This window comes from Lepisosteus oculatus, chromosome 10 (assembly GCF_040954835.1).
Source record: "Lepisosteus oculatus isolate fLepOcu1 chromosome 10, fLepOcu1.hap2, whole genome shotgun sequence".
Taxonomy (NCBI): domain Eukaryota; kingdom Metazoa; phylum Chordata; class Actinopteri; order Semionotiformes; family Lepisosteidae; genus Lepisosteus; species Lepisosteus oculatus.
The window spans coordinates 1,241,427-1,267,433 of record NC_090705.1 but is presented as its reverse complement, the minus strand read 5'-3'; the positions used below and the strand labels follow the sequence as shown (position 1 = coordinate 1,267,433).

General features: G+C 47.7%; 3 protein-coding genes across 7 annotated transcripts in view; 2 read left to right on the top strand and 1 right to left on the bottom strand.

Moving 5' to 3' along the window:
• Nucleotides 1–853: 853 nt before the first annotated feature.
• gpnmb (glycoprotein (transmembrane) nmb) lies at nt 854–13,642 on the top strand. Of its 3 annotated transcripts, XM_015357765.2 has the most exons (13): nt 854–1,119; nt 2,508–2,687; nt 4,060–4,200; nt 4,730–4,873; nt 5,452–5,628; nt 6,379–6,540; nt 8,579–8,902; nt 9,032–9,103; nt 9,560–9,802; nt 10,092–10,197; nt 10,945–11,150; nt 11,712–11,808; nt 11,917–13,642. In XM_015357765.2, the coding sequence occupies exons 2-13, from the start codon at nt 2,618–2,620 to the stop codon at nt 12,059–12,061; spliced, it is 1,887 nt and encodes a 628-aa protein (XP_015213251.2). In that variant the 5' UTR covers nt 854–1,119; nt 2,508–2,617; the 3' UTR covers nt 12,062–13,642. The 3 variants fall into 3 exon arrangements, with proteins under 3 accessions (XP_015213251.2, XP_015213250.2, XP_015213249.2); XM_015357764.2 differs by lacking the exons at nt 854–1,119; nt 2,508–2,687 and adding an exon at nt 3,298–3,955 and having other exon boundaries at nt 9,035–9,103; XM_015357763.2 differs by lacking the exons at nt 854–1,119; nt 2,508–2,687 and adding an exon at nt 3,300–3,955.
• Nucleotides 13,643–15,213: 1,571 nt separating this feature from the next.
• On the top strand, nt 15,214–17,687 carry malsu1 (mitochondrial assembly of ribosomal large subunit 1). Its single transcript, XM_006636205.3, has 4 exons — nt 15,214–15,539; nt 15,842–16,017; nt 16,637–16,718; nt 17,219–17,687. Exons 1-4 carry the CDS (start codon nt 15,269–15,271, stop codon nt 17,383–17,385), a joined length of 696 nt encoding a protein of 231 aa, XP_006636268.2. The 5' UTR covers nt 15,214–15,268; the 3' UTR covers nt 17,386–17,687.
• A 3,112-nt stretch (nt 17,688–20,799) lies between these two features.
• Nucleotides 20,800–26,007, bottom strand: part of igf2bp3 (insulin-like growth factor 2 mRNA binding protein 3) — a 40,664-nt gene continuing 35,456 nt past the window's right edge. For 2 of the 3 annotated variants that reach the window (XM_015357968.2, XM_006636046.3), the window contains exons 12-16: nt 23,168–23,287; nt 22,159–22,233; nt 21,763–21,894; nt 21,364–21,477; nt 20,800–21,089 (exon numbers count right to left, since the gene is read on the bottom strand). In XM_015357968.2, the coding sequence (XP_015213454.1) occupies nt 20,988–21,089; nt 21,364–21,477; nt 21,763–21,894; nt 22,159–22,233; nt 23,168–23,287 (543 nt within the window). In that variant the 3' untranslated portion in view covers nt 20,800–20,987. The remainder of the gene's footprint in view (nt 21,090–21,363; nt 21,478–21,762; nt 21,895–22,158; nt 22,234–23,167; nt 23,288–26,007) is intronic. The other variant, XM_015357969.2, reaches the window with a different exon arrangement.

The following is a 26,007-nucleotide window of genomic DNA, read 5'->3' as shown; positions in this document are numbered from 1 at the left end:
AGACTCCATCCATTTCCTTGGAGGTTGTCAACATTTTGGTAAACATTGATACCCATTACATTTGATGAAAAAATTAGTTCACTGATATTTGTGCCTCTTGCACACAGTTGAAACAGCCTCAAAAACCTCCACTGAAAAAACTGAACAGTCCTGTGGTCAAATACAAAATGATGACTGGGATTCTAAAACTAGAAATACAGCAAAATATGTGCATAGTAATATATTTTGTTTCATAGTCATTTAGGATAGTTAAACCAATGCACTACAGATATTAAGTCAGTCATGGTCTATAACTTCTCAAGCCCTTATTCCGTAAAATGCTGACATCTCCAAAGGACTCATCACTAAATGGAAAGGCATGTACCAGTGTTAAAACATTTATCCTTTAGATTAACTCGTTGCTTTAGGAGGCAAAAATATTAGCTTTTCTATTGACATTTGGAATGATATTTGTGTTTTCGAAAGTGAACGGTTTTTAAAGACATTTTCTGCATTTCATGTAATCACGTTAAGAAGCGCATAATTGTTTTGCTTTCTACATTCCCTTCTTGACCATGTGGATGACTGACTGGAGGTCACATGATCATTGAAAGAAGTTGCCCGCCGCTGCCAAGCATAGGCCAAATAATCTAATTAAGGGGACGTCCTTATGATTTTTTTTTCCTGTTCATTTGCGTAGTTCCTCAGTCACAATTCATTAGCTAATATTTCAGATTGGACAGGGCTTGCACTTTAGATTTCAGATTTTAAGATCACTTTATCAGCCATATACGATTTCTTGCATTAGGAATTTGTCTTTCTGCAGACCCCAGGTTGCTCTCCATGAGACACACAGACGGGGAGAGAAGTCTGGGGTCAGATGTTTATCCAGCACCCCTGGAGCAGTTGGGGTGAAGGGCCTTGCTCAGGGGCCCAACGGAGTAGGATTCCTCTGCCGGCCACGGGATACGAACCGGCAACCTTCCAGCCACAGGCACAGATCCTTAGTCACAGGGCCACCACACTGTCCCGTGAGCGTATCATGAGCACTGAAGACTCAACCATGAAATGGCGCCTGTGTCTATTGTGAGGATGAGCATATGGAACTGGTATCTTGGGCACAGGCAGAAGGCCTTAGCGGTGGGTACTGTATATGAAAACAAAATTAGAATTTTAAAACTGGCAGGAGCTCAACAAGTGAGAGTGGTAATGAGCTCCTTCCAGTGTGGCCGAAGAATCCCACTGTGGTACGAGGACCTCGCTGCCGCTCTGTTCCCATCAAGGGTGCACACGACACCTTCCTCCTCTAGGACTGCCTTGCTGTGCAGTTCTCTGCACTGACTCTTCTTGTGCAAACTAAGACACTTCAGCTTTTTCTCCAGATCCATGCAAATCGCCCCCTGCTCTCTGATAAAATGTTCATACATAACTGTTTTGGTAAAAAAAAGTAAAATAAAAACGCTATCACACATCTGGTAGCTTAGCTAACTGACTCACACAGGCCTGATGCAGACCTTTAGGGAGAAAGTTGGTGTATATTTACCTTACACACAAAAGGATTAAGGGAGTTTTACTCAATGTAATGTGGCAGAGCTCAAATTTGCACTAGCAGCTTTGAACACTTATTTTATCCCCTGAAACCTCTGTGCTCAGAGTAGCACTATGAGGGCAGAGTGTCTCCTGCCAGGCACTGGGGACCATGAAGTCGGAATGTCATAGTGCTGCCAACACTATGGCCATCCGGAAACCACAGAGCACAGAATCTGTCAATTCTTTTTTAACATCACCTGGGTTAGGGAGCAGTGTCATGGTGGCTAGCACCACTGCCAGGCACAGCCTGGGTCCTGGGTTCGATGTTGGGCTGGGACTCCTGCTGTGTGACCTTTGAGTTTTAGCTGTGGGCTTCTGGGCCTGCAAGACAGGCCACAGACAGATGCCACAGACAGATGACCAACATCTGTCTCATCTGGAGTAACTAAGTGATCTGATGATCTGTTTCTTTAAAAAAAACAGGGTGTGCAAAAGAATGCACATTTGTTTTTCCTGTAGACACGTTAAAACCACACATGGCTGCAAAGGTTGTTACTAATATTGTCTCTGGTTTTCTGTTAGCCAATAGGAGAGTTGCAGGGTGAATGAGCTTTCTGTGCTGAAATGAAAGAGTGTGACACACTATATTGCAGACTGTGACACAGAGACAATGCAGGGTTTGGGCTTCAACAACATGGCTGGGTAACCTGTTCCATACTCCCACAACCCTTTGTGTAAAGACATACCTCCTGATATAAGCTGTGGTTGTACTATAATTACTCGTAGTTCGCCTGTTTTGTTATGACTGGTAAAGTTTTAAAAATTAACTTTTAAAAAACGCACAAATATGATTTTTTCCGTTTGTGAAAAAGAAAGGGGCGAAAGTTATGATTCACAGACACGAGTTGCGAGTCGGTTAACTGCAAGTCCCCTAATAAGCACTCATCTGTGTCTCATTATGAACGTCACATGAACTGTCCTGGATCTATTAAATTAAGAGGGGAGGAAAAGTGAAATCGGAACCGTGGAGTTCACTCGGAGGAGGCTGTGGGGAGCGCTGGGTCAGTGAAAGTCCGGTCCTCTGCGTTGGTTCTGGCTGAAACCCGACATGGAACCTCTCCGCCTGTCCCTCTGCTTGGTCTCTGCGCTGTTAGTTTCAGGAGCAAATGGCAGAAAGAGTAAGTCAACCCACATAATTTTGTTTTCTTTCGAAACATTTTTGTTCTATCATAGAGGAAAAAGAAAATATTGTCTTGTGACAGTTCGAACAGATGAACCTTTAGAGATTCTAAGGTTTCTGTAACAATGCAAAAGTGGCTTCTTTCCCATTTGAAGTGTACCGGGGCACAGTGAGATTCGTCACTATTTTAAACGTAACTTTGAAATGAACGGGACATAGTTTTTGATGGCGCACCTTAAAGCCCAAGTGAAAAAGAGCGGACGGAGGTGAAGGTGTGCTAATCTCCCGGATGCCAGGTCCAGTTCTGGTCTAGTGGGCCTTCTGTATGGAGTTTGTACGGTCTCGATGGTGCGGGTGTGTGGGATTTTCGCTCCTTGTACTCTTGTTTCCTCCTGAACTCCAGGTGAATAGGTCTTTTTAAAAATGCCCTCCGTATGATCGCCCTGTTCTGTATCTGCCGATCCAGCCTGTACTTGACTCTGCGAGCCTGCACTAAGGGGTTGTTGAAAGTGGTAATTGGATGTATCTGCTCCAAACAGTTTCCATCAGTTTGTTGGAGCCGATGTGTACCGGCTACTGCAGTTTTACATCAGACCGGGTGCGTTTGAAGAGCTCCTACCTTAACGCTTATTTCCACGATTTATAATACTAATAATTGCTTACACTCATACAGTATAGCGGTGAGGATGTGTTTAGAACTACACCGAGGTCTGGCTCACTTGCAAAAGTAATTTACCATGAAGTGTTCGACTACGTTTTTTTAATTCTGTATGCTAAAACCGGCAGAGGTCACGGCTAGCCAGACGAAAATGAGCCGCTCCAGGCACACCCTGTAAGTCTGGTTAACACTTTGATACATTTTTTTTAATTTTCTGGGTGTTCAGCGATCTCCGACATCTGATTTTTTTTTTGACACGTCGCACGACTCCGTACGCGGACGACGTGCCGAAGATGAGGAAGCGACGGTCGCGAATCTGTCGGCAGGGAACTGAGGAGAGACGCAGCCTCCCTGCCTGCTCCCTGGCCTGACGAGTGTGGTTCCTGTCTCCTCCGCTGGCATGACAAGCCCCCACCACCCCAATAACACAATTATAATTCTAACCGGAGACAAGGAGTGGCGGTCAGGGGGTCAGGGGCATACCCAGAGTGTACCTGTCCCTACAGTATGTCAGGACACTGGACACTCCTCCAGACCGACCAGCAGTGTGCCCCCTGGCGCCGGACAGGACAGCAGCTCTCACCCCTGCGGCCTGGCCCCCGACCCAGGTGTCTGCTCGAATCCTCTGCCTCTCCGCCTCTCCAGAGGAACAAGCGCTCTCTCTCTCTGTGGAGGGAGGGTGTAGAGCTGGTGTTCTCTCTGTCTCCCCAAGGGGTTCGTGACATGGTGCCCCTCGGTTCTCGGACGGGGTCTGTGCAGTATCCCCAGCTGGAGGGCTGGTCCCCGGACACCAACTCCTGGAACGAAAAACTCTACCCGGGTTTCAAGCAAGCGGACCTCCGGAGAGGAAGAGGTAAAGCTCCGGTCAGCTGTCAGCTCTAAGTGATTACCTTTAACACCGGCCCCGCTGTTCCCTCTCTGCCGGAGTGAGAGACTCCCACACGTTGTCCCTGCGGCCCTGTTCCCTCTGCAGGAGTGAGAGACCCCCACACGTTGTCCCTGTGGCCCTGTTCCCTCTCTGCAGGAGTGAGAGACCCCCACACGCTGTCCCTGCGGCCCTGTTCCCTCTCTGCAGGAGTGAGAGACCCCCACACGTTGTCCCTGCGGCCCTGTTCCCTCTGCAGGAGTGAGAGACCCCCACACGTTGTCCCTGTGGCCCTGTTCCCTCTCTGCAGGAGTGAGAGACCCCCACACGCTGTCCCTGCGGCCCTGTTCCCTCTCTGCAGGAGTGAGAGACCCCCACACATTGTCCCTGCGGCCCTGTTCCCTCTGCAGGAGTGAGAGACCCCCACACGTTGTCCCTGCGGCTCTGTTCCCTCTGCAGGAGTGAGAGACCCCCACACGTTGTCCCTGCGGCCCTGACTGTTCCTTCTGCTCCGCAGGGAGGTCCATCGTTGCCCATTTAACCAGCGACAGCCCAGCACTAGCAGGGTCCGGCATCACGTTCACAACCACCCTCCAGTTCCCGAAGTGCCAGAAGGAGGATGCTAACGGGGACCTGGTGTTCGACAGGCGCTGCAGAGACGGTAAGGACGCAGTGGCTGGGACTGCGGCTGACCTGGCCTGCAGTGCTGGGGCACTGGGGCGTCTGCACCTGATTCGGTGTTGACTTTGTTCTACCGGTCCTTCCTGGAACCTGTCCTGACTTTTACCCTGATCTGCTGGTTTGGCAGCCTGACTCTGGGTTGCAATAACAGACCGGGGAGCCTTGTGGAAAGATGTCAGAGGGTTGTTGGTGCTGATCTTCCAGCCCGTCTCTCATGCATCTATCGTGCACGTGTTCTGCTTAAAGCAACATCCGTCTGCGATGATCCTTCACCCCCCCTTGTTTAATGGTTTCCAGTTACTCCCATCAGAACGCAGACACTGACTCCCCAACTCCAAAACCAATAGATCTTAGTTCCCGTTCATACCTGTAGCCATATCCTTACTTGACACTTGATTTTCTATGCAAATATGTCTATATTTTTGTTGTGTTTTTTCCTGTCCATCTGTACACCAGCACTGCTGCTGTAAAACAAACTGCCCCCGCGGGGATAAGTCTCTCTGTCTCTGGTGGAATCAGCTCACGCTCTCCTTGTCTGGTGTGCATGTGTGCTCCCAGCGAACGGCCTGGTTCGTGCTGGTGGCTACGTGTACAACTGGACCTCCTGGATCGACGACTACGGCTTCGGGAACTGCACAGACCTGTCCAGGTGTAACCTGTTTCCCGACGGGAAGCCGTTCCCCCAGCGCTACGACTGGAGGAGGAGGAGTTTCGTCTACGTGTGGCACACCATGGGTGAGGATCCGTGAGCAGGGCCCTGTGCTTCTCCCTGACACAGGTTCTAGCTAGGTCCGGCTGAGAACTCCGGCCGGATGTTCTTCTCCGTGTTGTCCTTGTGAATAGCAGGATAGACCTCAGCAGCTGGTGCATTAGAGGTTATCTCTGAATTTCCATGCTGTAGATTCTGTCCTTTTAACCACAAGGCATTGCAATGATCTTGTGTCAAGGAAGTAACCAAAAACAATATCTGCCATAACTGTGCTGCTCTAACTTCAGTGTACAATTACAATTACAGCTTCTGAAAGTAAGCAATTAGTAAACAGTCTTATCTTCTGCTGTATGTACAAGTGTATTGACGAGGCCTTCAGAATCATTTCAGAATCTATTGTGGAGACAGTCTGTTTTCAAACAACATCCGTGGACTATACCATACAGGATCGTCACTGGGAAGAGTTTCCCTTGGAACAGCCCTCATTGATTATTAAAAATACAACAACTAATTTGTAAAACTTTAGAGTAGGAGACACCCGTATGTGAGATGTTTTGTACGAATGACATCCCAGCGCTTAACAAACGCTGGACTGTGTAAAAGGATGCCTTTGTATATTACGATGTTATTTCATCAGTAATAATTAACTATTGCGAACCTCTGATCAGTCACTAATCAGGCATGCTAAGCTCTTACTAACTGTCCACAAGCCGTGTTTGCATGGTGGTGGTACCTGCCTCACAGGAGCCTCCTCTGCCTGCTGTTGGTCTTCGCAGGTCAATACTATCAGACCTGCGGGGGCTCAGTGTCCAGCATCACTCTGAACACCACCAACGTCACCCTCGGTGCAGGCATGATGGAGGTGCTGGTGTACCACAAGAGAGAGCGCCGGAAGTACAGTCCAGCCGCCACAGCAGACGGCATCTATTTTGTTACCGGTACGTTGGCCCTGGGGATCAGGGTGGGCATTTATTGGACTTTGTCGTGTATAAGAACGGGAGAGAGGTTGCATTCGAGTGAGGTGGCATTTCAGCCCATCTTGTCTCTCTGGTAGTACTGCAGGTAAGTGAAATTAAAATTTTGACCCAGCTTTCTCCCGAAGGAGCCCAGAGTTCGGGACTCAATCCCCTGGCTGGGAAGCCTGGTCTAGGTGCCCTCAACTCTTTGCATTAAGAAGTGCGTCCTGTTCTCCATCCTGAACTAATTTACTTTTTAGTTTCCAGTTGTTAGCATATCCTTCGTCCACGGTTGAATGAGCAGTCCCCTGGGATGACCCTGTGTGTACCCCCTTAGTACTTGAGTCACATCTCTTCTCCAACTCCTTTGTTCTAGACTGAAGAGACTTGCAGCAGCTTCTTTAAACCTGTCCTATATGTCATGATTCCAGAAGCTGGGATTCATTCCTGTTGCTCTTCTCTGAACTTCTCCTAATCGAAATGAACTTCCACTTTTCCATGTGTTAAATCTCGTTGTCCTCCCTATTTTCTTAGGCTTGGACATTGTACTGTGGATGTTTCCGCTCTCGAGTTCTCAAGCTCAGTCATTACATTTCTCGTGCAGTTGCAAGTCCTCCCCTCCTGTGTCATTTGTCCCAGCAGAGATCGCCACACCCAGCTCCCCTCTGGGAGGTGTGCAGACTCCATGTCTCTGGATCACACTGCGCTGTCTAAACCTCTTCCCTTCCGCTGAGTGGAGGGGGCCTCGCTGTGCCCAGGCTGGCAGTGCCCAGATCCGTGTGCAGTGAGGCTGAGAAACAGCTGGACGCAGATGGGGCGATGCTACCCCTGTGCTGTGTGCACGCCCAGCTCCCTCTCGCTCTCTGGCCTGCAGCCTCCTGCCCCCAGTCCCTGTGTGCACGAGATCCCACCGAGATAGGGCAAGCCGGCTCATTGCTGCAGCTCTGCTGAGCCTGTTCAGCAGAGCTCAGGACACTGGAGACAGATGCACAACCAGCTGGCCGTGTTAAGTGACGATCTCTTCCAGGACATCAGTGACCTGCAAGCCACCCTGCGAGAGCCCCATCCTGCTAAGGACATAAGAAAGATTGATTTGCCACCTCGTGTCTGACCTCACTGGTCTCTCTGGTAGTTAGCTCATTGATCCAGGCTCTCATTCAGCAAATTCTCGAACAAACACAAAGTATCTGCTTCCACAACAGCTCTTTGGGTAAAGAATCACCTCCAGTTCTCACTTTTAAATGCACTTCCACATAGTTTCTGTTTCGTTTTACTAATTTATGGAAAAAAAGTTCAGTTTTTTAACCCAGCCCAAGCAAAAAAAAAAAGACATTGGCAGCAAACTGCATTTGGACAAAGTAACACCCGGACATGTTACTGGAAGATCTGTTTTTGCAAAAGAAGTATAGAGAAGGTTGCGCCATTTGGCAAAATGCCCTAAACTGTATTCGAACAGGATTGCCAAAAAAGTAATTTTCCCAGATATTTAAAACGAATGTGGGTTTTTCCCTCCAAATCTCAATCAAATCCTACTACCTGTGTGATTGTGCTTGTCTCTTGTGTACCAGAGAAAGGGTAGACTGCAATGTCACAATCCGTTTATACTAGCTTTGATTTCTTTGAATATAATATTTTTCTCATGTTGTTAATGACTCTCAAAACATTTCCTGGGATTTTTGTGAAACACTTTATATTGATGAAACAAATAAAGTTGATACCCTGGTGTCTTTCCAGAAATGGCTGAATGAAACCCTCAGATTGTTTAGCCACTAACTGCAAAATGGATTAGATAGCAACTCTACTTCTGTTCTGAAGTGTCTTGTTTTAGCGTTGGCTTCTCCTGATTGGCGAATTGATCCTGAGATCTTTAACTCTTTGATCTCAGGCTTTTCAGGACAAGGACGGACACTCCTGGGCTGTGGCCCCGCTGTCTCAACAGGACCCTCGACTAAACACTTTCCTCCTTGCCCTTTCCCTTGGCCTTTCCCAGATAAGTCATCTAATTTTGCATCTTTTGCAGATAAGATTCCGCTCGTTGTGAACATCTCCCAGAAGGTTGACCGTAACTCTTCTGACAACGTCTTCGTCAAGGGGTCGGACATCGTCTTCACGGTGCAGCTGCACGACCCCAGCCACTACCTCAGGAAGAGCGCCGTCAGCTACACCTGGGACTTCAGCGATGGCAACAGGCTCATCACTCACAGCCCTGTTGCCACTCACGCCTACAGCGCGGCGGGGAACGTCACTGTGAAGCTCACCGTGAAAGCAGCCTTCCCCACGCCGTGCCCCCCTCCCACCCCCACACCCCTGGGGCTGACGTCCACCACCCCCGACCCCACTACGGGTAACGTCTGAGCGAGCCGCGGCTCCCTCTGCAGCTGAGCCTGTCTCGTTTTGACTTCCGGGGGGGAAGAAAGAAATCTACCAATTCACAATTCTTGCTGAAGTCTTTTTGTTTGTTTGTCTCAAACAGCAGAGGTCCCTACAACAAGTGCACTGACTACTGAGGCTCCAGCAACGACGAGCACAGAGACAACACCTTTTGGTAAGAGAACCAGTACTTGCTCATTGGATGGATCTTGTGATCTATAAAAAAAGATATCTGTCGGTGACTTCACAGCACGATTAACCTGCCTAAACCTGCCTGTGCTTCCACGATGCTGTTCGTTTATCACGTGTACGTACTGTCACTATTTATTATTTACTGTTTTGCAATGCACTGTCTACATTGTGTCTGTTGTATCTGTGCAAGTCCTGAGAGATCATCTCGAATAAGAATCACATTGTACAGTACATGGACATATGGCAAATGAACTCCTCTGTCTGTGATGCTGACTTCTTAACAGTAAATGTTAAAACAAGCTTGTCCTTCTGTAAAAGGGAGGAGAAACCACTGGAAAAATTTCCACTGAAACAGAGCAGGACAAAATGCAGGGTGCTCCACATCGCCCTCTTTTGGAAGAGGATTTATGAGGTACACCTGACACTGTCTTTTTTGTAGTGACCTCCGTCACCCCGACTACAACGACTGTTGCTTCAACAACTACTGCTGAACCTCCTACCAGCCCGGCAGAGTCGTCCAGCACTGCCGCCACCGAGGGGACAGCGACACCCGCCTTCAACAGCACCTCTGCGCAGACTGCGGCCCCCGCCGTGCCCTGGAGCGCCGGGCCTGCCCTGCAGCACGGCTCTCAGTGCCTGCGCTACGTGTACGGGAGCTTCGAAGTGGAACTGGTCATCGTGGGTGAGGAGCCCCCACATGCAGTTCTCACATCACCCCTTTCTGTAGCTGGACCTGCAGGTTTTCTCGCCTCGCCCCCTGTTCATTACAGGGACCCGCACACGAAATCCTCTCCCAGACAGCAGCCGGACACAGGAGCATTTCACTCTGCTTGCTGACATCTGTCCTCCTCAGTGCTGCAGGCGTAGTATTTCTAGCACACGTATCAGGGTGATGGGCCTATGGACAGGTCCTGGCTCAGCTTTAGAAACCCTGCCGTGCTTTATAAACTCTTTTGTTTTTGCATTTTTAGATGGTGTTACAGCAGTTGAGAGCATCCAGTCGCACGTGATTGAGCAGCTGTCCCCTGCGCAGGTGGCCAACATCACCGTGGATTTTGTGGTGAAGTGTATAGGCAGGTGAGAAGACGTCTCTAACTCCATTTGAACCTGCAGTTCCTTTCATCCACTCAGTTTTGTCCAAGATCCTCTCTCTCTAGATGTACGGCCATTTCACACAGTTGTGCTCTTCGTGTCTTCAGCCCTGGTGCTCCCCTGATCTGTGAGCAGCTTCTGCTCTTTGCTCTGTAATGTAACTAACTGTCTTGCTAGTGGGGTGACACCGTGGCGCAGTGGTGAGCATTGCTGTGGCTCTCAGTGCTGGGGCTCTGAGCGCAGTTCCAAACCTGTGGTGCTGTCTGTGTGGAGGTTGTATGTTCTCCCCATGTTTGCATGGGTTTCCCCTGGGTGCTGCAGTCCCCCCTCCCAGTCCAGAGACACGCTGGTAGGTTATTTGCCTTCTGGTGTGTGTGTGTGTGTGTGTGTGTGTGTGTGTGTGTGTGTGTGTGTTATGGACTGGCGTCCCATCCAGGGTGTTTCCCACCTTGCGCCTGTTGCTTGCTGGGATAGGCTCCATGACATGGTTTGAAAATGGATGAATGTCTCGCCAGTATCTTTTACGAGTTGTTCCCTCTATAGAGATTTGAAACTTGCATCTACTCATCTAAACTAGTTTTAATCCACTCGTGTGCTGTGCCTTGAGTCTCAGCCTTCCTATTATTCCAGTTGTTCAAAACTTGTATGAAAACTTTAGAAGTTTAAATACTCCAAGGGAGCGCAGACTGGATGCCTGATCTGCTGGTTAAAGAGCTCAGCTTTCTTCGACAGTATTCCCACAATCGCCTGCACGCTGATCTCCGATGGGACGTGTAGGACGTTGAAGGGCGTCGCCTGTGAGGACATAGCTCCCTCCGAGAGCTGCCAGCTGACCCTCCAGCGCACCTTCAGCCTGGCCGGGACCTACTGCGTGAACGTCACCCTCGCCCATCCCGCCAGCATCGCTCAGGCCAGCACACACGTGACTGTTGGGAAAGGTGCGTTTCGGCTGCCCGTTTGTTTCTGATCCCCCGGTACACCAGTCACACGAGGGCAGGGCCGCTGGTGTGGGGACAGCTGTCCTGTGATCTGTGCACAGGCTGTGTGTCAGGCTGTGCCTTTAGGTTGTATCCTGGACAGCTTATTAAAAGACTTCTTTTAATGGGGATTAAAGCCCTCCACTAAACCCAAGTAGCCCATAAGATTAGATTCTATCTCAGATTATGTAGCTTTTAAACCTCTGAGAGTACAAGACCCCTCCCCCTCCCACCAGATGGCTTGTTAGTTCACTACAGGTTCAACCTTTACAAATGCTGCTGCCTGTCTCTGTCCAGGGTCGTGCTCAACGCCCTGATGTTATCCCCACTACATAATCTTCTAGCACAAGGTAAAGAGGCCCAGAGCTGCTCCATAATGCCCCCTATTTGTACAGGTTAAACTCAAACTGAAATTAAGAATTGCACTTCATTTCCCTTCTGCAGAAACCTTTCATTTACTGTACCACGCTTTTTAGATCTGTCTCTCTTTGACAGTCTGCACATCACTGTGTATTGCTCCAGTTTCAGAGTCCAGCTCTGCACAAGCCGCGGAGACGGTGCTGATTGCTGGTACTGTCCTTGTGGTTCTGTTTAGTGCTGTGGCCTTTGTACTCTACAGGTAAGTAACTGCCCCGTTCACACTCCCCTTTCATTTGCTGCACATGTGTGATGGGGTCATGCAAAGGAGAGTGTTGTAACTCAAATCCCCATTTCTCCCACCTTCCAGGCATTCCAGGGAGTATAAACTTGTGAGCAAGCCTGGCCAGAGCAGGGCAGAGGGAATCGTGGTCTCCTTTCGCCAGGTGAACAGCGCTTTGCTTCCAGGCAACGAGGAAAGGAACCCCCTGTTACAGGCCAAGCCAAACCCCTAATGCTGGAGAAACCTGGAGTCTGTTCTTCTGATTGCAGCCTATTGTATCACACTGGCTTCCTGAGACATTTATTTGAACCATTTAAGTTGTAAAAGTCTTTACAATTTGGAACTACATGTGTAGTTTCTTGTTGTTGAAAGTTGTGTCCACCCATAGTATTATTTTTCTCACCACAGTTGACTTGTCAGGTTTAGTTTGCCTATTTGTTCAGACTTTTAGACTTTTAGTTGTTGAAAAGATCTGTCTGGGGATAACAGGACCCTTTATTCACCTCTTCAAAAGAAATCAGCATCTCTGTCCCAGTGGACGCTTCTTAAATATAACTTAGAAATCTGCTTTTATTGGAAAGGATTTTTGTTGATTGTTTCATCTTCTGTAGCTGCTTTGTTTTCTTGGGTTACTTTCATTTTATTGCAGAATGTGCTTTTTATGTATTTAAAGCTCTTTCAGACAATTGATTTCTAAAGGTGCTGTATAAAACTGTATTCTAGTAGGCACATGTAATCCACAGGCAGTGCCCTTGGAAATTTCAAAGCATATTTGTGGTGGAAGCATCAGATCTACTGATGCAAAACATGTGAGACTTGATCATGAAATCTAGATGAATCACTACCAAGCAGACATTCTTGACTGATCTAGTGATCTGGTGACAATATTACTATTGCACTGATCATCAAACAAGTGCATCTAATTATGTGTTAAAAGCTGTTCACCGAACAAACACTGGCACAAAGACTGACTTGGGTTGATAACAGAGGAGACACTGTGTTGGCCCTCAGTAAATTATGCTTTTCATCTGCATCTGTTGTTTATATTATTGTCAAAGACACGTGAACTCGGTATCACTGTGAGTCCACGCTGCATATAATACACAGAGAGCCAAACATCTATACGCCTCTGCAGTTTCATGGAGCCTTGATGTAAATGTGTTCTGTGGTGTCTGCAGTGCAGGCAGAGCCATGAGCCTGATCTGGGCACAACCCTGGACACTGAGACTGACATAATCACTGTAATATGATCATTAGTGATGAGTATCGCTGTTTGTGAGCACCGTGTCTGGGTGCCACATCTCGCCTGTCTGACTGTGACCCGTCCTGCTCCTTGTGTGTGGTGCCCCGTTCTCCTCTCTGCAGTCAGACTGTACCTTCCTGTGCTTGGATTGCTGATGCTTTTGTCTCTGTGCTATTCGTGTTCCGTACATTAACATTCAACTCCTGATTTGCTCACTGCTACAGCCCTACAGATGCCTGCTGGCACCATTATATAGAAAGAAAATACTATGATGAGTGTTATCTGTCACATCAGTATTTTTCATCTTACTTTTATTTGTTTTGGTTGCTGGTGCAAACATAAAATGGTTAGATAAAGTACGTTACAATATAGTGCATCCCAATGGAATATATATAAAATATATATAGGGCATGAAAATAAACATATCATGCTTTGCACATATGTTCTCAGAAAAATAAATGCAGATTTTGCAGATCTATTAAATGTTTTTATTTTTGTTAATTGGGCGATCTTGACTGACTGTGATACACTTGATAGACTTTGATTGTTGCATAACTTACTAAATAAAACTCGGTGAAAGATCTTCAGTCACCAACAGCTGGTTTAGCGCTCTTAAGGTTGGGAGGACTTGAGTTGGCCAGGGCCTCCTCAGCTTTCTGTTTGATGAGAGACATACTGCTCCACCAATCAGGGCTCAATCTGTCCATGAGAGACACACTGCTCCACCTATTAGGCTTTACTCTTCTGTCAGCGAGCGACACATCCCTCAGCCAATCAGTGCTCACTCTGAATGTGAGAGACACACTGCTTCTCCAATCAAGTACTCACTCCGCTGTCAGTGAGGGACACACTGCTCCACCAATCAGGGTTCACTCTGCTGTCAAGGAGCGACACACTCTTCAGCCAATCAGTGCTCACTCTGACTGTGAGACACACACTGCTCCACCAATCAGGGTTCACTCTGCTGTCAGTAAGAGACACACTACTCCACCATTCAAAACATCATAAAACATGTTAAATCTCCGGGTCCCATTTTGGTGACATTGCTTCCCTGACATCAGAAAAGCTTTTTGTAGGAAAACATTAAGTTTGAGAAGGAGTTAGACTAGTCCAATAAGGATGCCAGCTGGGAGATATATTTGGTTACACCACAAAGCTATATGATGTTTTTTTTACAATGCAATCATTTTTAGATAGTAGGTTTACTGGGAAAAAAAGCAACAGTCAGATCGCAGGAGCTTCTGGTAGCACTGGGACAGGAGATGTCCCAGGAGAACCCTCTGGACAAGATTCTTAAAGTCAGTGCCCCTGTGCATACTTCAGTAGTGGATCATGTGGGTCTGTTATTCTGCAGAAACTCTTTGGGATGTAAAGCTTCGTGTGATCACATTCAAGCTGGAAGATATCAGACATACACCTGTGAAGACATAAAGCTAAGATAAGATCACTTTATTAGCCAAATACAATTTCTTGTATTAGGAATAAGTCTTTTCGCATACCCCAGCTTGTTCTCCATGAGACACAGACACACAGACAGGGAGAGAAGCTTGGGGTCAGAGCGCAGGGTCTGCCATTGTACAGCGCCCCTGGAGCAGCTGGGGTGAAGGGCCTTGCTCAGGGGCCCAATGGAGTAGGATTCCTCTGCCGGCCGCAAGATACGGCAACCTTCCAGCTCTGCATGGGTGCCATAGTGAAGAGTTAGCACAAACACAAAAGCATTTTTTTCAGTTCTTAAACTTGTTGGTGGGGGAGTCGCCTTTTAATTATCTCACTTCATCAGTAAACGGAAATACCAAACTTGTAAATAGAAATAAAATTGCTCAAAAGCTCCCGACGCTCGGCTGGAAGGGACACAAGCAGGCGTGCGATCCTACGTGAAGATGACTCCTGCTGTAACACAGCGATGAATGAGACATCTTGTCCGAGAGATGCCCGATGATGAAAAAGCAGCCATATTGCTACAGCTCAGTGCACGTCCAAGGCAGAATGCGAAGGTGTTCGAAATCGATTGATTTTTTTATTGATAACGAAAGTTTATAGGCTTATTTGGCGGGGTCAAGTTTAAAGTTGAATAAAGGGTGCGCTGGCCCTTTAAGGCTCTCGGGTTACGTAGATCCCGGGGGCGGAGCCACGGCAGGAAGTGACGCTAATAGTAGAGGACTCGCAGGAAGGAAAACAAAACAGTCCGAAACAACAATGAATCGTGTTGCTCTCAGCACCTGGACGAAAAGACTGCTGCCTATCTTATCTCAAACCAGCATTCACACGCAGGCTGGGCGGGGGCTGCAGACAGGCCTGAACGCGGTAGCGGCTGTCCAGCAGGTGTGGAGCGGATTTTACCGCGGTGCTGAAGGTGGGTTCCCCCTGAAGACGTGCGCGGATCTGCCGAGACGTCTCAGCCACACTGGCGGGACGGAGCTCAGCCATGCGGAGGACAGAGCAGGTTTTGAAGTAAAGAAGCGGACTGGTAAGTTTCTAGCTGCGTTCACATTATCCTCCTTCTGGAATAAAGCAGTAGCGCAGAAGGACTCTTTCTTTCACGTTTCACCTGACACCTGAAGAAGGCTCCACAGCCGAGACGTCGAGTTCCTTATTGTTCTCTTCAGCAGGGAATAAACCTTTACTCGTTCCAAGCTTTACGTTTGCTCGTTCTTCTAAGTTTCCTGGTCATGATGCTGTGTTGACTGTGCTAAGCTGCTGTTGTCCTGCAATTTTCCCTCACGGGGTCGGTAAAGTATCTATCACCTGTCCTGGTTCCCTCTCCCACAGGTCTCTGTCCCGATTTCAGTATCGACTTCCTGGTGGCCCTGCTGCGGCAGGAGAACGCCGGGGACATCTGTGTGATCAGGGTGCCGGAGGAGATGAAGTACACCGACTATTTTGTCGTAGTAAGCGGATCCTCCACAAGACACCTGCGAGCTATGGCTTTGTATGCGATCAAAGTGGTAAGATTTATTTTATAATAATAATAATAATTGCTTACACTTATATAGCGCTTTTCTGGACACTCCACTCAAAGCACTTTACAGGTAATGGGGACTCCCCTCCACCACCACCAATGTGCAGCATCCACCTGGATGATGCGACGGCAGCCATAGTGCGCCAGAACATTTTAAAGTCAGTTTACATTTTTTTTTTAAGAAGAGGGGGCCAAAAATGAACTGCCCAGTAGTTTGAAAATGGTGCCGCAGGTGTGTTACTCCTGGTGTGTAAGTCCTGAGCACCAGTCTTGTAGATCCTATTCAGTTCATGCAGAAAGTGGTGCTCCTTCCTCTGGACCGGGGACAGTATCCTGTAGGGGGTGAAAGTGAGGTCCTGACTGCTCAGATTCAGTTCCCGAATAGAAATGTTTCAGCTGAGTAATTAATCCACCTGGCTGGCCACTTTTTTTCAGACCGATCCTCTGTGTGGGGCTGCGCTTCAGTGGGTGGGAGGGATGAAGTAGGTTAGATGTGTGAAGCATAAGGATGTGCTGTTGGCAATTAGCTCTTGGACACGAGGCCCTGGTAGGTGCACTGTTTTATTTTCTGTGACGTATGAACAGGGCCGCTTGTTCTTTGGCAGTACAAACACGTGAAGCGTAATGACGACCCCCACATTCAGATTGAAGGCAAGGATGCAGATGACTGGATGTGCATAGATTTTGGTAAATACACTTTTTTTTTCCTCTTAATATTGCTGTTCTTGTGTTGACCCTTAAGAATGTGGCTGGTTCTTTCAGTCTGATTTAAAATCTGGGGCAGAACAGAGTGTGTATTCAGAGTTCTGAGGCTCGGACAGGTGCTGGCATTTCTGTTCTCCTCTGCCGACCCAGTAGGTGCAGTAGAATAGTGAAGCACATCTCTGGGCCCCTCACTCCCGTTGAGGACGCAGGGAGCAGGCTGGAATCCTGATGCCTCGCATGGAACATTCCCAGCAAGGAAGTCAATAAGAGGGATTATCCCACTTTCCGGTTGTGATCAAACAAAAACATCTTTTTTTATTTTTCTTACATAATTAATCTATGAAACATCACACAGGACAGCCAGTTAAATCGAAACATTTATAAACTCCCCAAGGAAACAACCAGCAGTGGCTGAAATTGCAGCGTTCAGAGCTCGTTTCTCATCCATCATTGGCTCGATCTCCTTCTCTTTCCTTGCCTAGGACACATCGTGGTTCACTTCATGCTGCCCGAGACGAGGGAGCTTTACGAGCTGGAGAAGCTGTGGACGCTGAGGTCATACGACGAGCAGTTAGGGGCGATCCCCCCAGAGACCCTGCCGGAGGATTTCACCTATGGAGCGGCATTCAGCAATGAACCCTTGCAGTGACGGGAATGGGCTGAGCCCCTGAGCTGCTGAGAAGGGGCACCGTGTGCAGTAGCCCCAACCCCAAGACAGGAGCCAGCATTTCTTCACTGGTGTGGGCTGTGTCACGATGGAGACTGCGCTCTTTGCCGTGTTTGGATTTACCAAAGATCTGTTTAAAGGCAACACTGTACTACTAAATGGGAGATTTGCAGAATCATGGCAAAAATATTCTGTTTGAATAACATTGTAAAGTAGCCTTATATGTCATTTATATTTGGTGGTAATGTGCGCATTGCTATTAAAGTGGACACCTCTTTCAAGTCCTGGAGATAAGTACTGGGGTGTTTTATGGCATTGTGGCACTAGTGTTCCCATCTTACCATAAAATGTTTGATCAGTAGGTATGAGACAATATTAGCTCAGGCTTATGAAAAGACAATGAATAGGGGGGAAATATTTTATATGCATGTGTAAAACTCCTTTTTGCATATTTGTAGACCTGAAACACAAACTGAATCCTGTTGGTATTCAAACACCCAAATCACAAGGCTTTATTCCAGAATACATTTTATTATGCAATGGAGCCCATAGGCTGATCTATTTCATAAAGTCTGTGCATTTGGTTTTCACTTGGTATTTAAAAATTTACAGTATTTAAATAAAGGTGAAATAAATTCTTAATTAAAGCATCTTGCTTTCAGGTTGTTAGGACACAAAATGAGTTCACTTTGGAAAAGGTGTGTAGACTTACTCCCACACCGCACACTGTACTCTGATGCAGGGAGTGTGCTCCAGTTTGGAATGGCGTTTGTCACAGTTCTACTTGTTTAATTATAAAGCACCTTGAGATGATGTACGATGAAAGGGCATGGATAAAATAAGCATTCTTCATTATTTCAGGGTAGTTTTTATGGTAGCTATTAAATCAATATTGAACATCCTTTGTAGAGATGTCAAGGACGAAAGGAGCTCGGTCTAGTATTTCCTGAATCATTTCAGCAAAAGATTTAAAACGGTTTCTGAAAATGTTTTTCTACTTGTAACACTCCAGTCAAATCTAAAGGTCATCATAACCCTGCGTAATGTGTGAATCTTAAAATGCATATCCTTGGTTAGGTAAAGAACTAGTGAAGGAAAGATCGTTCAAAAGACACTACCGATTGTCAGGTGTCCGAGTCTCATCCATAGTCCTAAAGAACAAAAAAAAAAGCACAGCCCATCCATCACAGGAGCTAATTTCTTTATTTTATTCAGAGGCATTTGACAGGTGGAGCTGCATAGGGGCACAGTACAGATGAAATATGATCCATGCTTTTCTGATAAACACCCATCTTACAGTATTACTTTCAAACTAATTCCAAATATTCCAATTAAGTCTCATTTGAAGAAAAAAATCCACACTAGAAAGCCTAGAAATAGCTAGAACAGGTTTAAATCAAAGTACTCAGTAGATATAAATGCAGCACCTGTATTCCAAAAACAAAAATTGAAATTTTATATTGAGAAACAAAAAGGTAGGCATTTGACTTAGCCATTAACAGAAATCTAAATTAAACATCTATTGACTTTTCTTCCCCCAAATTCAATAAGAAAGTCTAAAACTACATGAGAAAGCCACTCTGCCAGATCAAAAAATGTTTTTGACTAAACTAAAGCTGCAGCATACGTTGAGGTTTTAAATCAACTGATAAAGAATAAATGCAAGCAAAACAAAAACTTCAGACCATTTTTTTTTCCAAAAAGTAAAATCTTTACAAAATGATCTTTGGGAAATTACTCTATCCTAACGCAGAAATGCCTCTATTTTAATATATGACTAAGAGGTAGATCAAAAACGGTGAGAAAAAATAGCTATGCAAAGTTGTGCCCCTTAAATCAGTGCAGCATGATGCTTCTGACCTCATGCACAAAAACATCACAAAGGTTTTTAGGAGGTATGAGCATGGCTCTTGTAAGGCCACACAGCAGTCTTTATGCACCCCGTGCACGGCCACAATTTGAGAGTTGAGGTAGGACGAGAAATGTTCTACTGTCGAAGCGTGAATGCGTAATAGCTTTTACCACAAAACGCGTTTTGCATTTACATTACCGATTGAAACAAAAACCAGTATGGAGCCTTTTGCCTAAGTCCTTGCGTTTCGATTCCAAGAAAGAAGTTCCAGACCCTCCCGTTTGCACCCGTGCATAAACCCTGCTGTCCCTGCAGTAGCCAGCGCAGAAGGTACTGCTTACAGTGGCCCTTTACAGCGGTTGGATATGTAAACGTATCCTTTAGCATCGACATCGTTAGTGTGATCTTTCTTCCCCATTATGCAAACAACAAAAAGAAAAGCAAATGAAACGCGCGTGATGCGAGGCTGCTCCTAACCCGGTCTGCGCCGCGCCTGCTGACAGACCGCGACGTGTCGCCGAGCAGCCGAGCTGAAGGCCGCGGGCGTCCTGGCACGGGTTTCCCCAGAATGAACTCGTTCGGCCACGAGGAGGCGGCGACGGTCCAAGGCACCGAGGGCGCAACACCGTGAACGGAGACAAACGAGCCCCCCTCCAGCCTCTTCTCATCACCTCCCTGCGCCCCCCTCCCTCCCCACCCCCCCGAAACAAAATAATGTACCATCAATTGAATTTCTGAATCCCAAACATCCCAAGAAATAAAGGGCATTGCTGATTTCAGTAATGTTGGCATTATTCGGCATCTTGCAAAAATCGTTGCTCTATGTCTGTTATTCCTTACGGTGGCGCTGAAGACCTCAGGAAAACTGAGGCAATTTTTTTAATTTAATACTCCCATCAGCTAACAGCAAGGAGCACCACAGCTCTGTCTTTTTCGTTCTGCCAATGCATCTTTTATATGTACATATATAACTTTTATATACACTATATATATATATGTACATATATCTGTAAAATGGAGCTGAAGGACACCCTGATGGTAGCTGATCAAATTTTAATTTTTCTTAAAAAAATAAAATGCTCAAGAACTATCAGCTTTTATAAAGTATACAAAATACCAGAAAGCAAAAAAGGAAAAAAATTATATATATAATTTTTGCTGAGGTACTAAATGCCTGAGGTAGTTCAGTAAAATGCATATTAAACTATTTCCTAGCCAACACCATTCAACACTTCCCTTAGGTTATTCTGGCAGTGTTTTTTTCTTCTTTTTCTCATAAAATGCATCCGAATTTCTAAAATGCCTCGATCAGCACTGGGACGACATGCCTTCCTGCTCCCCAGGCCCCCCCCCTTCGAAACCACGAGTCCGCCCCGCCCCTCCCGCACACCAGATGGAACCAGGAGAGCCCTGCCTCTCGCTTCCCAGAGAGGCCGGGGGAGAAAGCCTCGTCGAACTGGAATTTGACATCATAAATCGGGATTTAGGGAAAAACAAAACCTGCTGATGTGAAGTGGCGAGCACAGAACCAAAGGAGGGAAAGGGTCTTTTTGTCTCCGGTCATCTAAGCTGGCTCTCTCAAAGTTCCCCGAAGCCTGAAGAAGACATTCCCACGAAGACGTGCTGGCACTGTCGCCGGCAGGACCTCCCCACGCTTCCCGTCGCCAGCAGTCCCCCTTCCTCTTTGGTCTGGCGTCTTGGCGAAGGGCCCGGGGGGGCGCCCCTGCACCTCCTACTTCCGCCTCAGCTGGGGGGGGGCGCCGCTGGGTGCGGCCTTTTGCTGCTGTTGTCGTTTTACCTGGGACAGAATTTCCTGAATTTTGCGCTGCGCAACCTGTCAGAACCAAGAGCAAATAAAGGATCAACACAGTCCGTTTCACTGGCAATGAAAGCCAGCGTTCCCGGCGATATCCTCTGGCCCACGTCTCGGTAGTGCAGCTAAAGTCAGGACTTGCAGGAGCAGGGAGCCACCCCGAGACCGGCAGTCTCCGTCTGAAGAGCATCCCCATCAAGATCAGGCCTGAAAAGCTCTCGGGGTGCAGCTATAGTGCCCTGGCACGTGCAAAAGAAGGTACCGTTTCTCTAGAAAGAGGGAGCGAGAATAATACCTGGCTTGAGTAGAAATGGCCAGTTATCTTCACTATTACTTGGTCGTTTTCATCGGGGGTCTGGTCTCGAGGAACTACCACCTCCGCGCTGGTGAGGTTCTGCAGCTCGTTCACCTGCGAGGCGGGAGAGGTTCTCTTAGCAAAGCAGAAATGCTTCAGTGCTGTTGCAGCCGCGAGTGCCGTACAGCTCCTCCTCAGCACCCCGCAACCCTCGGGAGTTTCCCCAAAAACCAGACAGGCGTGGTCTTCGTAAACTAAACATTTCAGCTCTGGCCCGGTCTAACTACACCTCTGGTCTTTCAAAAGGAACTAAAAGCATCGGTCTTGCAGACCCAGGTACCCCAACCTGATTCATATTGCCTGGTAAAGACCTGGGTTTCACCAGGGCTGAACACCTACCGTTTTACCCCCCTTTCCAATGACCCGGCCTGCAGCGTACGATGGCACTTTAATATGGGTTTCCAGCTTCACTTCCTCCTTCGGTCCAAAAAAGTTCTCTTCTTTTAGTTTCCCAAATATTCTTCCTTGAGCCTGGGAAGGAACAGTGTTGGAACAATACACTTATAAGTCCATGAGTCACCGCTGTACTCTTGTGAGAGTAGTATTTGTTGGTTGTCTCCCTGGAAAAGCAACATCATTTAACTGTCGAACGCGGTGTTATTGGTGTTAGTAGTGGGATCATAAGCATCAGTATTACATCATTGACTTGATCTACAAAAAAAACTCTTGAAATGTCATTACACAACTTCAGCATTGAACAGAGACTTTCCGTGCATGATTATAGGCAGCACCCACCTTGAACTGGGCCTCTGGTGGGCCTGTGATGATCACCATCCTCTGCTTGGCATCAGGCCCTTCTGCTGGGGTGATCTGACACACAGAACAGCTGTAAGGGTAACGGGTTCTCCACTTCACATTTACAACCCGAAAAACATCTCCTACAGAACCTCATCACTGCTACCTTTCACGATAATCTGTGCCACTATCCCTTCTGTTAAGGGAAAACACCCATCTTAATAAAGAAGGCAGCATCTTCCAAGTGCACTTTATGACCTGTCCCCAAACAGTTCCAAGTGCAGTACTGATGCTATTTCAATAGAGAATAATTCACCATGATATTGGAAAGAGTTCTAAACAAATGAGCCTGACAAAGCCTTCAAGCATGGGGAAGCCGTTTTGGTCTGTTCTCTTAGGAGAATTGTCTGTAAAATCTGTTGGTTCAGACTGGTCAACCGCAGCTTCGATCACCACGTCTGACTCTCTATTAATTTAATTGACGAAGGGACTCTGTTCCTCGTCATGACAAAAGATGCATTTGATTCCTGAATGTGCAGGCTCAGAATCCATTTCCAAACTATCACTGTGATTTTAAACTGTAATGGCAGAAAAAGCACAGCACGTGGAGGATGTGTTCAATAAAACACTTCACAACTTAAGGAGGTACGAAACATCCAGAGGTGAATGTGTATGTATAGGACATTTCCTAGACTGCACACATCTAATCTGCTCGGATGATTTACCATAATCTCTTGCTTTTAAAAGTGCAGTTTTGTTTGCCATGATCATGACCTGAAGTAGCACATAGATGTATTTAACAAGCAGACCCTGCCTGCCTTCTGCCGCTCATGACTACACAAGGTCTCCTTATGGAACAGGAGAAGTGCAACTCGGGAGAAGTTACTGGTTAAACCACTGGGGGAAGAAGCACATCTAACAGGGTAGACATCTGCAGGCTGGCTCAGAGGAAAGACCAAGCTTCGCAGGGCGAGACATGCCCCAGCTGGAGGGGTAGAGCACGTCATACCTTGATCGACGCTCCTGCGAAGCGGGACAGCTGCTTGATGTGCTGCCCCTGTTTACCAATAATGGCTCCAACTGCCAGCGCAGGTATGAACAAATGTACCGTCTCTGACTCCGGCTGCTGCTGAGAGAGAGAGAGAGAAAGAGGTAAAAGAGCTGGAACACCAGACACCACCACCACCTTGAATCCTGGGGCTGGAAGGTTGCCGGTTCTTATCCTGCGGCCGGCAGAGGAACCCTACTCCGTTGGGCCCCTGAGCAAGGCCCTGAACCCCAACTGCTCCAGGGACACCGTATAGACGGCTGCCCCTGCGCTCTGACCCCCAGCTTCTCTCCCCGTCTGTCTCTCTCACGGAGAGCAAGCTGGGGTCTGCGAAAAGAGAAATTCCTAAGGCAAGAAATTGTGCATGGCCAATAAAGTGATCTTAATCTGTGGAAATGGAAAGGCACGTTAATATCAAGACTGACAGAATCCAGAATCCTTTGCAAAGTTCAAAGTTTGGGGGGGGTGCAAAACACAGGAATTTCCTAAATCTTTTCCGAGGCCGTTTTTTTCTCTACTTACACGCCCGTCAGAATGACAGACGAAACAAAAATCCGCATTAATATAGTAATCATTTTCCGAGCCGTGCAGCCGCCTGTCGGAAGAGTCGAAGCCCGAAGGGGCTGCGTGGCCGAGGGGAAGGGAGGAGAAGGGGATTTTCCCACTCCGAGAGCACGGAGCCGGGACCCTCGGGGCTTCACGCCCTCGGTCAGCGCCGGGGCTCACAGCCCTCCACCCCAGAGCCGAGGTGGCACGCGCGGGCTCGTCTAGCTCAGGGGGCCGCCAGCCCCGGCCCAGCGGGCCGTGTGTGAGTGCAGAGGCGCCCCGCCGTGTGCCGCCCTCCCTGCCACGAAGAGCTGTGGCACCGGCGCGGCGTCTAGCATCAAGGCCCGCCGATCAAATTACACACACGACGTGCCAGCGCCCCCCCTCCCCCACCAGCCAAGCCCCATCGTTAAATATTTCTGTACCCCACATCTAAGTGAGTGGACTGGTGCCATCTGCTCCCACGCCAAGAAAACAAAAAGCAGCGTCATTAATTGGAAAAAGAAAACCGCAAGAAGAATACACATTACATAACACATCTTCCACTTTTAAAGTTGCATAACTCCACTTGTGTGGCTGTTTGGAGATGGTAGACAGCCAGCTTTTGTCTGCCAATGAGCCCAATTGCATAAGATTATGTAAAGGCCAGGTTCTTGGCTCCCTTCCCGAAGCAAACCAGAGACCAGGCAGTCTCGAGCGAAGGAGAAGCAGGCACCACACCTTCTCGCAGAGCAGGGGGAGAGAAGGCACCCAACACAAGCAGCCACAGCGAGAACGGGCAGCGCCTGAGCTGATAAAGCCACACAAAGGACACAATTTCTCCCCACCCCACTCCCCCAGTCCCTTTCTCGCCCACTGCACAGGACGTTTCCGACTCGGGCCGGGGCGCCCTGCTGGCGAGGAGGAGCCGCGGCTGGCGGTGGACTCCCCCCCCCGAGGGTCCGAGTCTCGGAGACCCCGCGTGTTCCATCTCGAGCCTCTCTTTCAGCCAAAGCTGCCGGGTCATCGCGCCCACGAGCTCCTCTGCGGGATGATGTCGGAAGCGGCCCCACGCTGCAGCTGGATAAAGAGCGCAGGCCAGGCGCCTGCCTTCTCGCTGGCCTGCGGACCGGCGTTGCCAGCCACACCTTGACAGAAGTTTATAGCTTCAAATTAAAGAAGCGATGCAGGGAACTTTGAAGATTAAGTGTCCAATTCCTTAATTGGAAAATCAAATAAAAAAACGTACACTTTAATAGTATTTAGCCCTTTTTAACTCGTGCATTACACTCGGAAGGCAATACTGAAGCGCTGGTGACTGTTCCTATACCGATGCAGAAATCCAAATCGCCAGTAATGTGAAAACGGCACCTTGTTCTGTGGACAAGCTAGGCACACCAGGTCAAGACCAACAGAGGTGCAATTTTTTAAAAAGCTTTCCAAGATGCATCTCTAACAGACAGATGTAGATGTTTAGGTCACCGTGAACCTGAATTCCCCAATTTAAAAGTGATCTTCCAGTAAATATCTGATGTTTTTCCCACCAGCGTAACAAAGTAAATGATACCTTGCCCAATCCAGTTAAGGCTGTGCAAGAATCTCTATTTGATAACACTGTCCCTTTACATCTTCTGGCCCTAAAGATAACGAGCTTCTCTTTAGGACAAGCTGCAGTAAGTGTAGTTTAAGAGACGAGCCGTTTCCTGCTGCACCAGCTCTCACCCTTCAGTCATTCAGACTACAGAAGCCGTGCACGGCAGCCCCAGGGAGCAACTCACTCACAGAGAACTGCTGGCCTCCTGCTCCAACCACTGATGCCCAAAAGGGGGCATCACTCACAGATGGGAAGCTCTACAGCACACAGGAGAGAAGTGAACGACAGTTTTATAAGGGCCCAAAGCTAAAGCACAAGGCAACGGAACCGACACACCACAGGTTAAACAGAAATCAGAACTACACAAACAGAACTGAACCTCGATTGTGGGTCAGTTATGCATGAACTTCAGTTCACACAGCTCAGTTATAAAGAATCCTTCAAGCACACTGCCTTTGTGACCAACCCCTTGCTCATGTGCCCACTCGAATCACGCAATTGAAAATAACCCAGACTCACAAACATGCAGTCTGTAATTCACTTAAAATGGACTATTTTACAATACTGATGAACACATTCCACAACCAAGCACTATAGAATAAAGAAGGGATCCATTTCAGCCCCCACTGAAGTACAGCCCCACTTCGGTGACACAGCAGCCATTTTGCTCCTGAAAACTTCT

Coding starts and splice junctions, on each gene's coding strand:
- gpnmb (XM_015357763.2), top strand. CDS start 3,748: ATGACAAGCCCCCACCACCCCAATAACACAATTATAATTCTAACCGGA. Junction 4,874..5,451: donor CGACAGGCGCTGCAGAGACG/GTAAGGACGCAG, acceptor GTGTGCTCCCAG/CGAACGGCCTGGTTCGTGCT. Junction 8,903..9,031: donor CACCCCCGACCCCACTACGG/GTAACGTCTGAG, acceptor TGTCTCAAACAG/CAGAGGTCCCTACAACAAGT.
- malsu1 (XM_006636205.3), top strand. CDS start 15,269: ATGAATCGTGTTGCTCTCAGCACCTGGACGAAAAGACTGCTGCCTATC. Junction 16,018..16,636: donor CTTTGTATGCGATCAAAGTG/GTAAGATTTATT, acceptor GTTCTTTGGCAG/TACAAACACGTGAAGCGTAA. Junction 16,719..17,218: donor CTGGATGTGCATAGATTTTG/GTAAATACACTT, acceptor TTCCTTGCCTAG/GACACATCGTGGTTCACTTC.